The 19,526-nt window shown below is 42.7% G+C and overlaps 1 protein-coding gene across 2 annotated transcripts; it reads left to right on the forward strand.

Moving 5' to 3' along the window:
- Positions 1–1,104: 1,104 nt before the first annotated feature.
- ctdspl2a (CTD (carboxy-terminal domain, RNA polymerase II, polypeptide A) small phosphatase like 2a) lies at positions 1,105–12,468 on the forward strand. 2 transcript variants are annotated; one of them, XM_048256606.1, is made up of 13 exons: positions 1,105–1,287; positions 2,994–3,214; positions 3,453–3,582; positions 3,952–4,098; positions 4,645–4,890; positions 5,706–5,796; positions 5,874–5,985; positions 7,300–7,386; positions 7,916–7,978; positions 8,177–8,256; positions 8,353–8,479; positions 8,614–8,709; positions 10,358–12,468. In XM_048256606.1, exons 2-13 carry the CDS (start codon positions 3,017–3,019, stop codon positions 10,421–10,423), a joined length of 1,443 nt encoding a protein of 480 aa, XP_048112563.1. In that variant the 5' UTR covers positions 1,105–1,287; positions 2,994–3,016; the 3' UTR covers positions 10,424–12,468. The 2 variants fall into 2 exon arrangements, with proteins under 2 accessions (XP_048112563.1, XP_048112562.1); XM_048256605.1 differs by lacking the exon at positions 1,105–1,287 and adding an exon at positions 1,324–1,504.
- Positions 12,469–19,526: the final 7,058 nt, after the last annotated feature.

Raw genomic sequence — 19,526 nt, forward strand, 5'->3', positions numbered from 1 at the left:
ATGGAAGGTCAGGCCAACAGCCCTCTACAGACCCTTCATGAGCATCATATCTCTCTCCTGTTCGAAACCCCATCCTTCTTAGTACTTCCCCTCTGTCAAACAATAGGACTGGCAAGTCCACCCAGTATCCTGTACAACACTAATAAAGCTGGGAAACTCTGCTCTGAGCTGAAGGGTCATTATGTTACCAATGAAAGAGTAGTTTACATTTAGTCATTTAGCTGACGCTTGTATCCAAAGCGACTTACAAAAAGGGAAACAATCAAGGTACAGTGTAACAAGGACATGTTAGTTCAGCAGTAAGTGGCCTACTATAGAGTCACTAAGATCGTCCTCTCTGTCCTGAAGCAGTCCAAGCTGTCATGGCACTCAACCAAGGCTACTGCCTCCTGTGCATTGGGATCACAGACTGTATAAAATAGGTTGGGATTTATGTAACAATATATTCAAATACATAGGAAGTTGTCCATGTGTTGGGTGTTCAAAAATAGCCTATTCCATTAATATGATAAAGAGCCTGTAATGTGTCACCCTGTCTGCTTAGCAAAGGGGTTCTCTTTTCGTGTAAAAGTGAAACTACTGGTAAAGCCTTCATGTAAGCATCTGATTATTCCAACACATTCATTTGGTCTTGCAAGAAGGGCATTTTCTATCTTAACTTTTAAATAATAAAAACACTACCTGTTGGATCAAGCGTATGATGTTCTGTCTTGCCTTCGCTTTCAGTGACGGCCGTTATTCACGTGTCATTTTAATTGTACTTTTTATAACATAATATGTAGCCTATGTAAATGAAGATTCCGTGGTGACTTCAGTGTGTTATGCATTCTTTTACCCAACACCAGTTGGTCTCTGTTCCATTGGTTACCTGTTCATATCAGTCGTAATAATAAGATTTAAATTGTACTAGAAATACCGCATACATTGGATAAAGTACATTTGATGGTATGCAGGACTAGGAATCGTGTTTGTGGCATAGGTTTGTGGGCCAGTCATGCTCCTTGCGTGGGTCTACTGAACGTAAATGAACACTAAAGTAAACATTGTTATTTCACACAAAAATGCGCTTGCGCAGATGGTTCAACCATCCGGGTTCTTTTCAGGAATCTTGGAGAGGAGGCGGGAAATGGCGTCCCAAGTAGCTGTCGTGTAGCTGTCGGTTTGACTCGAAATTCACAACGGAGAAAAGCAGGCTGACGAACGAGCAGAGGAGGGTCGCTACGTTGTGGCTTCAAGCACAACGACTTCAGCTAGTTAACCCCATTCCGGGCATGTAAGCGCTGGGACGTAAGTATGTTTCAAAATGTAGCAAGCTACAATGCTATCATGTTGCAAAATAAATAGCCGTAACCATATGGCCGTAACCCTACGCCACGGTCGCTGTGTACAATCTCGCGTACACTAGCATAGGTATGTCCTACGAGAACATGTAGTTGGCTAGGTAGCTAGCAGCTGTGTCCTAGTATGTTTTCATCTTTTCTACCGAGTGATGCGTGGAAAACTTGTAAGTTGCCTAAATGATTGAAAAACTGGTCAAGATGTTCTCTCATAGTAAGATGTTGGTTGTGTCGTAAGTTGAGAAAATCGTTCGTGGCGACCATTTCTCAGCTCCGCCTATGCGCGATTCCAATGCGCTAATGCTAACCAATATTAGCATGTCAATATTGTGGCTAGTTTAAGCTACATAGCTAATTAATCCTAAATCAGACGTGTCCAAGAAGCAACCACATTTCTACGTTATAGGAGTAAGTGGAAAATTCAGCCGAGTGACTTCACTGCCACAGTCGTTAAGGCTAGCTAACATGATTTGCGAATGAATTTAAATTTGATTTTTAGTGGTAACGTTAGCAGTGTAGCAAAGGTAGCTAACTGACATTACTGGATTACGTTAAAGCTAGCTCGACTAGTAAGTAAGCAGTTCGTGTACGTTAGCCTGACTGTCAAATCTTCATATGGCTTAGTAAGTGACAATGCCGGCTTTTGCCGATTTACTGAACATGTTCTACATTCGTCCACACATCGTGTAAGAACGTCTGTATATCAACAGGCCGGATTTACTTTCTCCTGCCTGGGGCTAGAGTTTAGACGGTCACCGCGTCCAAGTTCCATGCCTCACCCCGCCCACTTTTAAGGTTGTCTACTAACAGAGTACTATGCTACCGAACTCTCTCACCGTGTTGTTTTCTATACTCCATCCATAACGTTAATCTATGAGTACTCGTTTAATTATGATTACATGGGTTGTTCTGAGTTGACCAAGAATGCAATAAGTCATTTAGAGTGCAGTCTTATAAGAACCGAAACGGGTAGGAGAAAATAAGCGGGAAACGAGTAAACATTTTCACCAGTTCATTGGAGTTTATCTCCGTTTTGATCATGAGTTAAAATGGTAAATGGAAACTGTTATGGTAATACCATCTGTAGCAATATAGCATTTTTCTGAACATACGTGATATTATATATAATGCAATCTAATTGTGTTAAGGTAATTGCTTGTTAAAAACAATTGACATAGATAGATAGATAGATAGATAGATACTTTATTGATCCCCAGGGGAAATTCAAGGTCTCAGCAGCATACAGACAACACAAACACATTCTTTAACAGCAGAAAGAGTAATTAAAGTATATAATATAAAAACACAACTAAGCAATAAGGACAGAAGATAAAGAATATACTAAAATACAAATTATACTAACTAACATTAATCTAAATCAATTCTAAAAACAGTATCCACATAGTGGTGATTAATCAATCAGAGGCGCTTGCAATGACTGAGGCAGGGACTGAGTCTGTGATTCTCTGTGCATAGTAAGGTATGGTAAGGTGCTCTGTGTAAATGAGTGTCATGGTGGTAGTGCAATGGTGATAGTGCAAATGAGTAAGTCCAACAGTGCAACAACTTGCTGTATATTTATACTCTGATTGGCAACATATTAACAGTAAGGTGTGTGCGTGGGGTTTTGTGTGTGCACATGTGCTCCACTGCCAGTCTTTCATGTGACGACTGGGACGATGAGGCTGAGAGTGCGCAAGGCGTCTCAGCAGCCCGGCCCACCCCCACCCCCACCCAAGCGCAGCGCCCAGGCCAAGAGAAAACACTCCGAGGTCGACCACTCCGTCGCCCCTGCCACCGCAGTAGCCAGGATGCAGAAGAATGAGACCGGCCTTTTCTCCACCATCAAAAGATTCATCAGAGGAAATGCCGTCAAGGTACGCCACAGGACCACGCCGTGATTCTGTTCTGACTGGAGGGCCTCTGTGTGGGGCCATGTCTGGTTGGACGTGACATCAGTCAGGGGTCTGTCTGGTCTCTTAAAACGGCTTACTTGTTTAGTTTAGGTTCAACAATAATGGTCATTGTGCTACAAGCACTAAGCTAATATCATTGGCGCAAGTGAGGTTTTTTTGCTTTTGATTTCCATTTTAATTTTGCACTTCCCTCTCTCAGGTGGATCAGTGTACCCCTGCCAAAAGGAGCCGTATGGATAGTGATGTGGACGGCAACCTGATCACCTCAACTCCAACCACAGGCACCAAAGCCGACCCACGAACACGCCGGAAAAACCCGGCCAATGGAGGTGAGTCGTCGGAGCTGCCCCCCACAATCCACGTCAGCTGGTTTCTCAAGGCAACAAACACGTCTCTTCTCAAGGCAACACACATATTCCATTTAGACATTATTGTCCAAAATTTGAGGAAAAATGACCAGACAAGCAAAACATGGAACAAATGGCTTTTCCAAATGAACTCATCTAGTCCTTGCCAACTGGGCACATGTTGATGCAAAACCATCATATGGGGATCAGTTCAGTTAGTGCAGGAATCCCCAGGCCTCAGGCCAGTGATTGTGTTTGTGATCAGCATGCCAGCGTGATCCGTTTTCCTTGATCCGTGGCGCTGGGCTAACTGACGATGCTGTACTGCTGTGCGCCTGTCTCCTCTTGCAGAAACGGTGAGCCGCGATGGGAAGCCGGTGAAGCCGAACGGAAAGCTGACGGTCCAGGCGGATGTCCCCACCAGCCCGCCACGCACCACGCTCCTCGGAACCATCTTCTCACCCGTCTTCAACTTTTTCTCTCCGGCCAACAAGAATGGTGAGACTGGAGGCTCGGTCGTCTCTGCAGCGCAAACACAAGAAATAATGTGTGTGTGTCTGTCTGTCTGTCTGTCTGTCTGTCTGTCTGTCTATCTGTATGTGTAGGTGTTTGTGTTTGCATGTGTCGGTGTATTAGTATGTGTGTGTTTGCACCATAGAAGATGAATATGATGTGTTGCTTTCTATTTGCGCCAATCCATTGAGTTGAACAAATGTTCTGCTCTTCTCTTCGCTCAGTTCTGGGTAAGTTTAGGGCAGTCGTGGCCCACTGGTTAGCACTCTGGACTTGTAACCGGAGGGTTGCCGGTTTGAGCAAGGCACCTAACCCCTCACTGCTCCCTGAGCGCCGCCATTGTAGCAGGCAGCTCACTGCGCCGGGATTAGTGTGTGCTTCACCTCACTGTGTGTTCACTGTGTGCTGTTTGTGTTTCACTAATTCACGATTGGGTTAAATGCAGAGACCAAATTTCCCTCACGGGATCAAAAAAGTATATATACTTATATATACTTATACTGTGTGTGTGTGTGTGTGTGTGTCCTGCAGCCTCTGCTGGGTCGGACTCCCCCGGGCAGGCGATGGAAGCGGAGGAGATTGTGAAGCACCTGGAGATGGAGCCCCCAGAGGAGACCCCCAGCAGCACACCCACCTCCACCTCCACAGCGGCCAGCGAGAACCGAGGCGTGACCCTCTACCCCACCGCCCAGGTGCCCTCTCCCGGCCTGCCTGCCCCCGACTCCATCGTGGAGGATGGTGAGATCGTCACCGAGGCGGACATGCCCCCTCTCACAGGTAGGCTCACGTGCAACACAGCGCCTGTCCATGTAGTGCAATTACCAGTGTGGTACCAATCGCTTTAATGCAGGTCATGTAGCGAAATAGTGCAGTTTTGATGCAAAGCAAGTAATGTTTAAAGGAGAAATCCAGGGATTTTTCACGTAGATCTCCATTTTTCAAGGTAACCGAGTACTGTCGGTACGACAAAAAGGAAACAATCGGTTTAACCTAACTCGAGTTGCTACAGCCAGCAGCTAACGCAGACAGGCAGCTACAGTGCTACACTCTGGGAGCATGTCTGTGAGCTCCCATGTACATGTCCCCAGAGTAGAGCGCTGTAGCTGCCTGGCTGCATTAGCTGCTGGCTGTAGCAACTCGAGCTAGGTAAAACCGATTGTTGTTTTTTTTTCTCTTTGTCCCTACAGAACTCGGTGACCTCAAGAAACGGAGATCTATGTGAAAACTCGCCGGATTTCTGCTTTAATATATTAAATGTTTAATGATCTAAAAATGACTGCAGAATAATAAATGCCTTAACTTATACATATAAATAAATGCCTTAACTTATACATATAAAAAGTGTCCTTGTAGATTGTTTTGGGTGGTTAACATGCTGCGAAACCCCAAAGCTTTCAACCCCTAACATTTTTACTTGCGTAAAATCATGGGAAGCAAGTTCTAAGCACAGTTCTTAAGTGCTGCAATGGAACCAGAATTGACAGCACATGTGGTTGGTTTTCAGTGTTATGTGATGTAGAAGTTGCTTGATGTGTCATGTTGCTGTGAGAATTCTTCTAAATATTTGTGTGTGTGTGTGTGCGCGCGTGCAGCAGTGGGGTCGACAGACAGCAGCTACCCTACAGCCCCTCCCTCTCCCCCTCCTGAGGGGTCATATGAAGAAGACTGGGAGGTGTTCGACCCGTGAGTACACACTAACTTGCACGCGTACACACACACACCACACCATACACACTTTCACACTCATTTACTGTGTCCAGGTATTTCTTCATCAAGCACGTGCCTCCGCTGACTGAGGAACAGCTGACCCGTAAGCCGGCTCTTCCTCTCAAGACCCGCAGCACGCCAGAGTTCTCCCTCGTCCTCGACCTGGTGAGGAGATGTGTGCCACAAAGTTCTCACAGTAACATCACACAACACTGAAAACCAATCAAATTTTAGTCACTACTGCTCACACACTCTCACAACAGGACGTCTGAGTTCTCCCTAATCTTCGACTTATTGACATACACAATACACACACATTTAATATCTCACACAATACACACACATTTAATATCACACACACACACACATTTAGTAATCACTTTACACACACGCACACATTTAGTAATCACTTTACACACACGCACACATTTAGTAATCACTTTACACACACACACACACACATTTAGTAATTACTTTACACACACACATTTAGTAATTACTTTACACACACACATTTAGTAATTACTTTACACACACACATTTAGTAATTACTACACACACACACACACACACACACACACACACATTTAGTAATTACTACACACACACACATTTAGTAATTCAGGGTTCTCACAGGTCATGGAATTTCTGGAATATAATGGAATTTTGGAACTCTATTCCAGACATGGAAAGTCAATTTTTTTTAAATTATTTTTGGGGCAAAGTCATGGAATATCAAGGAAATTAAAATGTACTTGTCAAAATACATGAATACAAATAATTCCACGCAGAACTGGTGTATATCTGGTTATTAGCTTTACTGCTTGTTTGCGTAGCCCAACTTTGTTTATTCAATGCCCATTTACTCATCTCCCGCTCTAAAAAAGTAAAATATTCTTGAACGCTACGCGTCTGCTGTCATCACCACACACACACACACACACACATTTAGTAATCACTTCACACACACACACACACACACACACACACACGTGCACTTACTAATCACTTCACACACACATTTAGTAATTACTTCACGTACATGTATGTGCACGCACATGTATGTGCACATACATGTATGGAGCCTGCATTGTCTCTAGATGCTGGTGTGTGTTGCGTTGTGTCTGTAGATGCTGGTGTGTGCTGCGTTGTCTCTGTAGATGCTGGTGTCTGCTGCGTTGTCTCTGTAGATGCTGGTGTATGCTGGTGTGTGCTGCGTTGTCTCTGTAGATGCTGGTGTGTCTTGCGTTGTGTCTGTAGATGCTGGTGTGTGCTGCGTTGTGTCTGTAGATGCTGGTGTGTCTTGCGTTGTGTCTGTAGATGCTGGTGTGTGCTGCGTTGTGTCTGTAGATGCTGGTGTGTCTTGCGTTGTGTCTGTAGATGCTGGTGTGTCTTGCGTTGTGTCTGTAGATGCTGGTCTGTGTTGCGTTGTGAAGAGTGTCCATGTGTGTGACCTGGCTGGCGTTTGTGTTCCTCCAGGACGAGACCCTGGTCCACTGCAGTCTAAATGAGCTGGAGGACGCCGCCCTCACCTTCCCTGTGCTCTTCCAGGACGTCATCTACCAGGTGAGCTACTCAGGTTAACACTCTGTCACGACTCACTGCTCAGTTTTAACACACTCTCAACTCGCACTGCACAGGTTAACACACTCACAACTCGCACTGCTCAGGTTAACACACTCACAACTCGCACTGCTCAGGTTAACACACTCACAACTCGCACTGCTCAGGTTAACACACTCACAACTCGCACTGCTCAGGTTAACACACTCACAACTCGCACTGCTCAGGTTAACACACTCACAACTCGCACTGCTCAGGTTAACACTCTCTCACGATGCTCATTGCTCCGGTTAAATACCGGCCTCTTCGCTGCTCAGGTTAGAACACACTGACAACTGTTAAAACACAGACTGCTCTTCACTCAGGTTAAACACACTGACGGTCCTCACTACAGGCTGCGGAATATTACTATAAAATAATGTGTGGTGTTTCCCACCTATCTCTGGGTCTGATTGATTTGAGGGGTGTAGAAATGGGAGACTCTATCTATGGATGTTGTCATGACTTATCTGAAATGCCATGTCCTTTCCAGGTGTATGTAAGGTTAAGGCCTTTCTTCAGAGAATTTCTGGAGCGCATGTCTCAGATTTATGAGGTAAGAGTTATTTGGCTACCACTGGGGCACTATTCTACTTGGCTGTAAATGCCTAATGCTAACACTAGCATTGCGTGATTCATTACTGGGGCACTATTCTACTCAGCAGTAAATGGCTTATGTTAACGCTAGCATTGCGTGATTCATTACTGCGACACTGTTCTACTCGGCAGTAACATTGTGTTATGATTTCCTCAGATCATCCTCTTCACTGCTTCTAAGAAGGTGTATGCTGACAAGTTGCTAAATATCCTGGACCCTAAGAAACAGCTGGTCAGGTGTGTGGAAGCGCTGATGCTGGTGTGTGAGTGTCTGTGTTTGGCTGTTAGAGGTGGTTAATGACAGACGTTCCCTTTCGTTTGTGACTGCTGCAGGCACAGGTTATTCCGGGAGCACTGTGTGTGTGTCCAGGGAAACTACATCAAGGACCTCAATATTCTGGGGAGGGACCTGTCCAAGACGATCATCATAGACAACTCGCCACAAGCCTTCGCCTACCAGGTGAGTCGTGCTAAAAGATTCGAGTTCCGCATCCTCACCTATCAGGCGTGCTAACCTGACTGGAAATATGTATCTGAACCTTGCCAATCTGACTGGAAGTGTGTGTGTGTGTGTGTGTGTGTGTGTGTATACAGCTGTCCAACGGTATTCCCATCGAGAGCTGGTTCATGGATCGGAACGATAACGAGCTTCTGAAGCTGGTCCCATTTCTGGAGAAGCTTGTTGAAATGGTAGGACGTGTATGTGTCTGTCTGTGTGTGTGTGTGTGTCTGTTAGATGCTGCTAGAGTAGGTTAGTATGGTTTCTGTTCACCAAGCACAGAATATTTGCACTGATACTAGCATATTCATATATAGCAGGGATGTCAAAGTCAAATACATTAGAGGGACAAAAAAACAAATTTGCTACAAGCCGAGGGCCGGACTGGTTCAATATTTATTAAAACATATTAAAATGACTGCACGTAACCTATTGAACCAAGACGTGTACTGTATTTTATTTAATGATTAAATGAATAATGACTGTGACTGAAGTGTGGGCAAAGTTTGCACAGAAATGTATGATTTTTCCCATCCTCACCGACCTGGTCATAAAACTTGTTTAAATGATCATACGACGCCTCCTTGCTGCTTTGTCTTCTACATCAGCCTTTCTCAAACTTCTTTGACCTGAGGCCCAGTCAAGGCATACTTTGGGGTCATAGGGCCCACCTACATGAACCCACCCCCTCCTCCCACCCCCCACCAAATTGTCATAATGATAACACAATAATTATTATTATTTTTATACTATATTGCTATACATGCACTTCAAAACAGTCAATGTTTAAAGTGCTAAGATTGTTCACAAAAGTTTGTGAAAACATGCACATCAGAGTACTGCTTTACTGATTTTGTTTTTGACATTGTTTTTGCATTGTTGCATGATGCTTGCATGAGAGAGAGTTCTTAAAACAACAGCAGTTATATGGGTGCCATTGTTTTGGGATGTTTCCCTCATGCAAGCATCATACACTGATAGAATATTTATATGCTATTTAATTACATTTGAATGCCTGAATGTAAGGATTCAGGAAACACGTACCAGCTTTTGTGAATGGTAAATGGCGGATCAGATCATGCGTAAATCACTGATCTGGAGATCTTTAACTATCTTTAACTAAGACTAATTAATAGCTTTTGGCTGACTTTAATACTTAATGCCAAACAGTGTTTTATATAGTCTGTGCTCTGTTTTTTATGGAAGATGCATAAATCCACGTTGTTCTATTAAATGTCGTTTCATAATTAAATAGCCTTCCAATAGGTTGAAGCTTAGCTTTGCTACCAACGTGCACACGCATGCATTGAATAAACGCTCATACCACGACTTAATTCTATGCCTCTATGTTTGAAGACACCAAACAAGTATTTCCTACTAATTGCAAAAATGTGAGTTTGTGGGCTACCGTTGCATTGTGGGGAATGGAGTATTGGTGCGTGCAAAACAGCAGCCGGCGGCTGTGGCCTGCGTGCCGGTTCTAATACTAATCAAATATCATCCCTGGGGCCGTAGATGATTTAATTCGCGGGGGCCTTGACTTTGACAGGTCTGATATATAGCATGGCATACAGGGCATGGTACTAGCATATTCTTGTACCTCAGGCGGCAAATAGTGGTGCAGACTACAGCAAGGTTAAAGGTGACATTGCCACGTTTGTTTTGGGGTAACCATACTCCTCATCTGTTTTGGGGTAACCATACTCCTCATCTGTTTTGGGGTAACCATACTCCTCGTCTGTTTTGGGGTAACCCATACTCTACATCTGTTTTGGGGTAACCCATACTCCACATCTGTCTGCTTTGGTGTAACCCATACTCCACGTGTCTGTGTGGCAGAATGAGGACGTCCGACCTCACATCCGGGAGCGGTTCCGTCTGCACGACCTGCTGCCTCGTGACTGAGCCGGGCCGCACCTCCGCGGACCTCTCTGGACCCACCCCACCCCAACAACCCCTCCCCCACCCCACCCCCCCACAAGCTGGAGGCAAGGCCTCAGGAGGAGCGCGAGGCGGAAGAGTCCAACGATCAAACCCTGAGGGGTCTGTGAGCGCAGCAGCTATGCCATACGGTCAAACTTTTTCAGTGAGGAAGAGACTCCTGTTTTACAGCATTGTCTATACATGTACACACCTTTTATACGAGTGGGACGAGAGGAGCGAGAGCCCATTGGTTGACTCGGAATAGCGCCTGGAACACTTGGGCTTCTGGGAAAGGAAGTCCTTGCCTGATTGGACAGGAATGGAATGTTCAGGGCGTTTTTTCACTCCGTTTTGGTGCTTGGACTCTAAGTTCTAGGTTCTCCACAGCCACAGATTCTCTTCTGCAGGCACGGCCAGTCAAATATAAATATAGGAAACACCCAGTTCTCCAGATTCAGTGACATGTATATATGACATGTATATATTTTCTCCTGTCCAGTTTTGCAAACCTCCTCTGCCCACTGCGCCATCATGCATTCCTCCAAGGTGAAACAAAAAAAAATGCTGATAAGTTCATACTTCACGTTGACTCCATAGGTTTTTACTGTTGGTTGTTTATAGATGTAATTCAGAACTGTTCATTTGCTTTCAAGTTTTAAAAATGTTTAGTCTGTCTTTTAAAAAAAAAAAAAAAAACATAGGCCTACACAACCTACAAGTAAAACTGATTGTCAGAAACGTAAGAAAAATCATGATTTTATTGTGCTTCAGTGACTAAGCCATGGTGATTGCTTAATATCTGCCCCTTCAACAAGAATACAGACTTTTTCATTGCTTCAGAGATGTTGAGCTTTGCTGATCTTTAATTACATATGTCATTATGTTAAAGCTGTTTTACTATCCTTTCTGAGAGGGGGTGGTGGAGTGACGCTTTGACCTGTAAATAGGAAAGCTGTGTGTGCTCGGCATCTTAGCAAATTGGGCACCAGCCGTGGCGCCAGCACAACATCAGGGCACACACACCCTCTGCCAGGCGTTCAGTTAGAGCCCACTTACACCCTCTGCCAGGCGCTACGTTAGTGCCCACTTACATCCATGCTCGTCGTCCACGCGTACCCTTTGCCAGGCGTTCAGTGAGCGCAACTTCTCTACCTGCGCACAACATCTCACACACACACACACACACACACACACACACACACACACACACACACACAGGGAGAGAGCTTTTTAGATAGCCATCCTCTGCGGAGCAACCGGCTTTCAGCTCTTCGTCTTCTCCACTCACACCAGTGCAGGTATTAGTGACACACTCGTAGATATAGTCAACCAATCCCTGCTGTCTTCTCTTGCGTCTGCCTCTTAGTTCCTCTCTTAGCTCTTTGTTGTCAAACTCTCCTCAGCCTCATGATTGGCAGTGTGGGTGCAGGGGGGTGAGGGAAGGCGGGCTAAGCATCCCCTCCCAAGCATCGCTGTTGCTGGTTGGGTTCCATTTGAGCTGACAGAGCAGTTGAGGATGGCGAGTCCCTCTAGCATCTTAAGAGGTAGTGAGATAAAGGCAGCTGGGTTGTGCGTCTAAGGAGGATGCTTCTGTTCTTGCTCTGACTTCCTCTGTTTCACACACACACACACACACACACACAACCTGGCAGAGATGGGCCGTAGCTCCCAGAATCAGAGCCGCAAGTGAGGGGATGCAGTCAGACTTTAAAAAAACGGGAAAAAAGTGCTTTGGTGTATGCGTGAGGTAGACCTGAACGGCCGTACCATTTTTATTCAGTGTTATGGTCAGTTTTTATGATCTTTATTTTTTTATACTCGTCCTAGGAAGGGGTGATCGTGTGCTGTTTTTATTCTTCATACTCACATGGCCTTGACTGTTCTTACTCTGTGTTTTTTTTTTTTTTGTGTTTTTTTTTTTTTAATTCCTCTAAATGTCATTCAACTTGAATGTAGCCCGTGGGTGGCCTGTATCCGTGGTGATTTGATTTTTCATGATTCCAACATGAACACCCCCTTCTCTTCCACAGCTGTGAGAGTCTCAAGTTATTTCCCAGATGGATCAGCCGAGGATCAGCACTGGGAGAGGAGAGGGGTGGTTCTCGAGGGGGGGGGGGTGGTGAGCGGTGAGCTCTCCTGAACAGGATGGAGAACCGAGAGACTAGCTCTCCTGTCTGGGAGCAGGATGGGGAACCAAAAGACTAGCTCTTCTGTCTAGGAGCAGGAATGGGGAATCGATAGGCTAGCTCTCCTGTCTAGGAGGATCCGACAGATTAGGGCCCAATTCCATTTCTCTCTTACCCCTAGCCCTTGTCCCTTGACACAGAATGACAAGCCATAGGGGTAAAAATTCCCCTTCGAAACCAAAAGGGAAAGCCGAGATGGTTGGAACACATTTTAATTAAACATAATTTACAAAGAGATCGTACCACACTAAAAACTAGTATTTTGTCACTAGCAACCTGCATACACTACTGGTCAAAAGTTTGCGGTCAATTTAGAAATTCCCATACCACTCCTTTATAGACAGAATACCATCTGATATCAGCTGTATTGTGTTTTTAATCAGGGCAGCAGTTTTCAGATAATATAATGTCGTTTCATAGTTTTTTGTAAGGGAATGTTTGCATATTTAGCAGTTTTTGAAAACTTTCCTATGAAGAACGGGACCCTTTGGACTAGACTGAATGTGACATAAAAAATGATTGTTTTCATTTTAAAATCCTTATTAATGACATTTTACATTGACACTGTGCTTGTGTTGTTCTGGTGTGCCTGTTGCATGCTGGGACATTTCTTTTACCCTTCAATTTCAAGTAAGCTCGTGGAAAGTCTAGGTTTTAAGTGGTACATAGCCCTTCCCTAGCCTGACGAGCCAGACCCACATTAAAATGTAGGGTCTGGGAACTCACCGTTCGCAGTGCTCAGTCCGAGGGGCGGGATAATCAGTTGTCTTTCAAATTCCCTCTGCACGCAATAGGACAGTGGCAGCACTATGAGTCCCATACGTTTACCACCAGCGGAGCTAGTTGGCTAGTTCAAACGTTTGCCAACTTAATAAAAGCTTAACTTGTGTCACACTGTTCGCCAACAGCAACATCCATCTTATTTGTTTACAAGTAGCAGGGAATTCAAGCCAAACCGTTGCAACTCTGCCATCAATCATTATGTTAAGCCCACCTAACGACTCTATACACGATTTCATTGGCCTGATTAAGTTTCGATATCTGGAACTCACAAGCCAACGGAGAGTTGCTAGACTAGCCCTGGCAGCTGCCGCTAGGGGCGCGTCTAGATTTCTAGGCTAGCCCTTCCCCTCAATCCAAAAGAATAGTCGCCTACATCTTTCAGTTGCCATCTTTGCCCATATAAGGAGATCTCTGTGTTAATTGAAGCTAACTGCCTATGGCAAATTGCATTGCAAGTTAGCTCTGTGGCAGCAAAAATCTAAGTTTGCCGTCTTAACGTACTGAAGATCACAGTATACCCACTCGAAGGCAAGCGTCTTAACAGGTGCAGTAATTCAGAATGGCCAAGTTTTCCCAAAGGAAAAGTCGGAAGATACCGGATCTCCTTATATGGGCAAAGATGGCAGCTTTTTTGTAGGCAAACAAAGGTCTATTGGGATATCCCTTCCTCTCACAAGAACGTGCAAAACTAAGGGGAAAGGGGGAAGCGCTCCTGTCAAGGAGCAGGAATGGGGAACCGATAGACTATCTGACCTGTCTGGCAGGAGGATACTCTTAGCCTTACCATATGATATAACATAATCACATGCTCTCCCAGACATCGCATATCCTCCTTAAAGCCCAACTTGAAATTAATGTGTTGGGGAAAAGAAGCAAGTGGAACATTTTCTAAATATATTTATATATTTTAAAAACTACAATAACACCATCTCCTAGGTAATGCATACTTTAGCAAAAGATAGAAAGTGTCCCTCAACATTGCGCTCATTTGTTGACCATCTCGTCAGGGGTCGTACAACTATGTAGTTGCATCTGAAACAAACCAAGGTGGTGGAAATGATACAAATGAGTAGATGAAGTGGGTGAAGGAAAATGTCTACAGGCGATTCTCAGTTGTGTTCAATGGCTACCATTTACCTTTGTTTAACAAGAGGATTACAATTGTTGAAGGTCCACATTTTAAGAAATAGGTAACTAAGGTGTCTGGGTCTGCAAGAATGTTCGGAATGAATAAAAAGAACAGCAACGCAATTGTAAAACAGTGTGTTGTAAAAATTGAGATGCAAATGGAAGTGTCGCTGCAGTTAACAATCTCTACTAACAGTGCATTTCATACCCTTTTAAGTTTTCCACATTTGTTTTCTCATAAATCAACATACAATACTCCAAAAGACGAGGGTGGGAAACCAGGCTCCGGATTGTTTTGTTAATTTATCAAATAAGACCAATTGCCCATTTACAGAAGATAAGATTCAGAGTCTTGTTGGTCAGCAACAATTACATCCTCAATCATCTTGGGAGTGATCCTACAAGCTTGGCACACCTTACTTTTAGAAGTCTCAACCATTCCATTTGGCAGATTTATTCAAGCATTTTGGTCAGAGAGCATCGCTGCACAGCCGTGTTTGGGCCTTTTGGGTTGTCATGGTGAAATGTTCACCTCAAGGATGGAGTGCTGCACAGAGTTTTGTCCCTTCATTAGTGACCATTAGGTTCTTGCTGATCACAGGGTCCTCAGGTTGAGTTCATAGTGACTATTGGGTTCTTGGTCCTGCCTGACCAAGGCCCTTCATTCCTGACCTTGGAAGACTGTTGGTGCTCTGTTTGAGAATGATAGTCTACCATCCACTTTCAGAAATGTTCTTTTATCTTTCTCTAAATCTGTGTTAACTCAATCCTGTCTCATGTCCAGAGTTTGATTGACAATCTGACCACACTCTAAAAAATAATACACTTACACAACTTAAAAAAATTGAGGTAACAATTTGCATGGATCTTTTTAAGTAATTTCAACTCAAGCCGTTTTTGAGTAAATATTGTGAGACTTATATAGTTAGAACAACTGAATTATATTATATGATCAAATTAATATAATTAAGTTGGTTCAACTTAATTAAGCTTTTAGAGGACAAATCAGGTTGATTGTGCTAAACTAATTGAGTTCTTCTCACTATAAAAGTCTCACAATATTTACTCAAAAACAACTTGAGTTGAAATGACTTAAAAAAAAATTAAGGTAACAATTTGCATGGATCTTTTTTTAAGTTATAGTAACTTACTTCACTTCTGTCTGAATAAAAGCACACAGCAATTTAAATTTTCTGAAAGCATTGTTTATTTTAAAGCAATGGCAACTGGTCCAGTTGTGCAATGAATGAATGTAGAGCTCCGTCTGAATTCGTCATTTATCTGTATAAAAGAAAGGCACAATGTTAGAAAATTTACCTCAAGACAAACAACAAAATGAACAAAATCTACATGGTTTGCAGGGATTGACACATAATATTTCTCAAACTTCAAAAATAAATAAATGTTGGCCTACCTATTAGGCCTATGTTCAGGTTAAGCTAAGAATGTCAAATGGCCCACAAACCTTCATAAATAGTGACAATGTTAGGCTTAACTAGGACGACCAAATATGATCCTCAAACATGTGCAGTGTTAGAACTAGCAATGCTAAAATGTTAAGTGCGGAATACAGCTGCCACGGTGAAATTTGAAGACACTAAAATTACACTAAATTTACCTTTACTAACTCCAAATGATCAAAGGGCAGGCTGCAGGTAACTTTGAAGACGCCAGCTACCAAAGTCATCTTTTCAAATGGTTTAATTACCGTGCAAGCAGCAGCTAGCTTGGAAGACACGATAGCTACTGTCTGTAGATAGCTAAAATCCATCTTTTCAAATATTCAAATTAGCAAAAGGGCAAGCTGTAGCGTTAATTTCATTTGAGTGTCACGTGACAAAGATTTTGATGCACTGTGTGCCGTTGTTTGATAGCTGTTGCTTTTAAAACAAACACAAAAATAGTAGGCTAGACTACTTTTTGCATTACCTGTGATGTTCGATGCAGGCTACAGGATCCTGTGCCATAATTTCTGTTACTTCTCAGGCGTGGTCTGGAAGGTCCTGAACGTTCAATCGTGTTATTAGCTTTATAAGTTTGGTCACGAGATTTACAAGTTTCAGGAACTTAATACTTTCTATTGTTAGGTGAAAGCAAGACTGTGTGTTGAAAATCCATATATGAATAAGTTCAGACAGCTTTCTTTCTTTTTCAGTATTACAAACTCCTTAAAATAAATTGTCAACTCACCTATACATGTACAAGTAGCAAACTTAATTTTTTTATGTCGAAAATGTTCTTCATTTTAAGTTTTATCTACTAACCTCTGAATCATTTTTTAGAGTGCAGAGGTAATACCAGCTTTATGGCTGGCATTTGGGAAAAATAACTGCCATTTGGGAAAAATAACTCCAAGGGAGTCTTGAGGAGAGACAATGTGATTGGGAAATTCTTTTGAGGAATATAACTGAGTTCATGCCAGAAATAAAGCCTTGGTGAAACAGGTTTCACTTGCAGCCATGGCATCTTTGCATCAAAGATATTCTACAAGGTAGTGTGCAAAAGTGGACCACATAAACAATACAGCATTAAAAAACATTTTTAGGCTGATGATTAATCTCTTTAACAAGAAATTGTGCCTAAAATTCTTGAAATTGCCCGCTTAAAAAATAATACTTCAATATCAATACTATCAATTCATGCCTATTAGTGTGCTTGAGTGTAGGCCTAGCCTGCTCTGCCAGTTCTTGTCTACACCCATTCAGAGCACAAATAAAAGTGCAGAGATCTCTGTTAAATCAAGTTTAATAGACGTTTACATAGCTAGTACCAGCTGAAGTCTGAAGAAAGGGTAAAAGGATCAGATAGACAAACAGACAGGTGAGTGTGTGTGAGTGTGTAAGAGAGAGAAAGAGAGACAGTTGGCTGTAGCTGGCAGTCATAGAATTTAGAATATCGAATAACCTGAAGCACATAGTGCTCTGTTCTTCATGGTTGGTGATATTAGTGACTAGCCTTCTACATCTGAGCAAGCACATTTTCATAGTTCATAGTGGCACAGTCTAGTTAGGTTATATTCTGAGGTGTGTCTTTCTGTTAGTCAGGTGATGGCACACATATTCTAAAAGAAACAGATTTTGGGCTATGTATCCAGTGGCAGATATGTGTGGACTGGTGAATGACCCATCACTAGAGACATATGCCAAATTTCTTGTTTTTGTCCATGAGAGAGTAGTGATGGTGATCACAGATCAGCCAATGATTACATTGTTACAGTGCAGTTATTTTACAACAGAACAAAGCAGTTTGGCACAGGAACTGCTACAAATCCACCTGTAACAGTGAGCATCTGCAGCATGCTAAGATTCGCTACTAGAAATCATGTGAAGCAGGCAGGACTCAGCGTCTTCAGAAAAGATGTGGTAGACCATCTTCTGAACCTGCAGCAACACCTGCAACTGCATCAAGTCCATCTAGAGGGACTTTGTACACTTGTTCAGCAGCAGCTGCTGCCAGCATAGATAAGTGCTTCTTCTGTCAGAAGCAGACAAAAGAGCATCTGTAAAATAAGCTGTAAGCTCTTTAGACAGGTATTATTACAGCCAGCGTAATAGCATTGCAATAGTCTATGCTTGAGGTGACAAAAGCATGGATTAATTTCTCGGCATCTGGTAAGGATAAGGACTTCCTTAAATGGTAAAATTAAGTTTTGGTGATCTGTTTTATGTGATTATTTAGTGCTAGGTCCTGGTCAATTATAACTCCTAGGTTTTTAACAATTGTGGATGAGGTCAGTGGAAGATCACTATATGTAGCCTGAGATGTGGATAGGATATCCCTCATCTTTTTAGAACCTAAAACCATGACTTCTGTTTTATCTGAGTTCAAAAGCAGGAAATTATTCGTCATCCATGTCTTTATATCTCTTATACATGTGTCAAGTTTGGCTAACGGGATTAATTCATCAGGTTTTATGGAGAGGTATAGTTATGTATCCTCTGTTAGACAACAGGGACCCCAGTACTGAGCCTTGAAGCACTCCATATTTTACTATAATCTAGGTATGGTTTATTACGGACCTGTACAAATTGTTGACGGTTAGGAAGGTATGATCTAAACCAAGCGAGTGCTGAGTCAAAAAATCAAATTTTCAAGCCTAAGTAGTATGTCATGGTCTATGGTGTCAAAGGCAGCGCTGAGGTCCAGGAGGACCACTGACACAAGGCTAGGTTTTTTTGAGGGAGGGCTTTAATAACAGATGTCTTAAACGACTGCGGTACATGCCCCGATAGCATTGAATTATTCAAAACATTATCCAAGGGGAGAGCAGTCTTAAGAAGGTGAGTAGGAATAGGGTTTAGTAGACTAGTTGCAGATTTTGATGAGGAAATTGTGGAGGTGAGATCTAATATGTTGTGTATATGTAAATTAATTAAATGTTGTTCGAGGTCTCATCTGTGTTTCTTTTATGTTTTTGCTATCTTTCAGCAATAGAGTATGTGTATTTGGTGAAACTGATCTTATCTCTAATTGTTTGACATACAATCATAATACTGACATACAATCATACTGTTGAAAATAACTGTTTTGTGAACTTTATTCATCATAGCCAGTGATTTAGGCGAAATGTATGGTGTTAATTATAGTGAAATATACAATTAAAAAAAAATAGGGTTGAAACAGGTAAAGAAAAATGGAGACATAATTTTTCTCCATGTTCATTGACCTCTAAAGACAGTCCAACCACTCTCCAAAAATTAACATTTCAAACCCACAGAAACCACATAGGCCCCCTGACTAATAAGTCAAATTGGACAACAGTGTCTGCCTCAAAATACAACAGAGAAATCATGAACTCAAAATGTCATTGTGGGGAAAAAAAACAATGACTGCGTAACAGTGCAAAACAGACCTTTCAGAATAAGGATAATAGCCTAGCGCTAATAACAAGCCTTGCCAAAATTATGGGTCATTAAGTAAGAATACAAAATAATTGTTAGATTAAGTAGATTATGTTAAAACGACATGTTAAAACGACAATAATGTCC

Source organism: Alosa alosa, chromosome 11 (genome assembly GCF_017589495.1).
Source record: "Alosa alosa isolate M-15738 ecotype Scorff River chromosome 11, AALO_Geno_1.1, whole genome shotgun sequence".
Classification (NCBI taxonomy): Eukaryota; Metazoa; Chordata; class Actinopteri; order Clupeiformes; family Clupeidae; genus Alosa; species Alosa alosa.

Excerpts from the sequence above, each read along its gene's own strand:
- ctdspl2a (XM_048256605.1), top strand. The coding sequence starts at position 1,465 with ATGTTTTCATCTTTTCTACCGAGTGATGCGTGGAAAACTT. Across the intron at positions 5,797-5,873 it reads GACTGGGAGGTGTTCGACCC|GTATTTCTTCATCAAGCACG; the intron begins GTGAGTACACAC and ends TACTGTGTCCAG. Across the intron at positions 8,710-10,357 it reads TGGAGAAGCTTGTTGAAATG|AATGAGGACGTCCGACCTCA; the intron begins GTAGGACGTGTA and ends TCTGTGTGGCAG.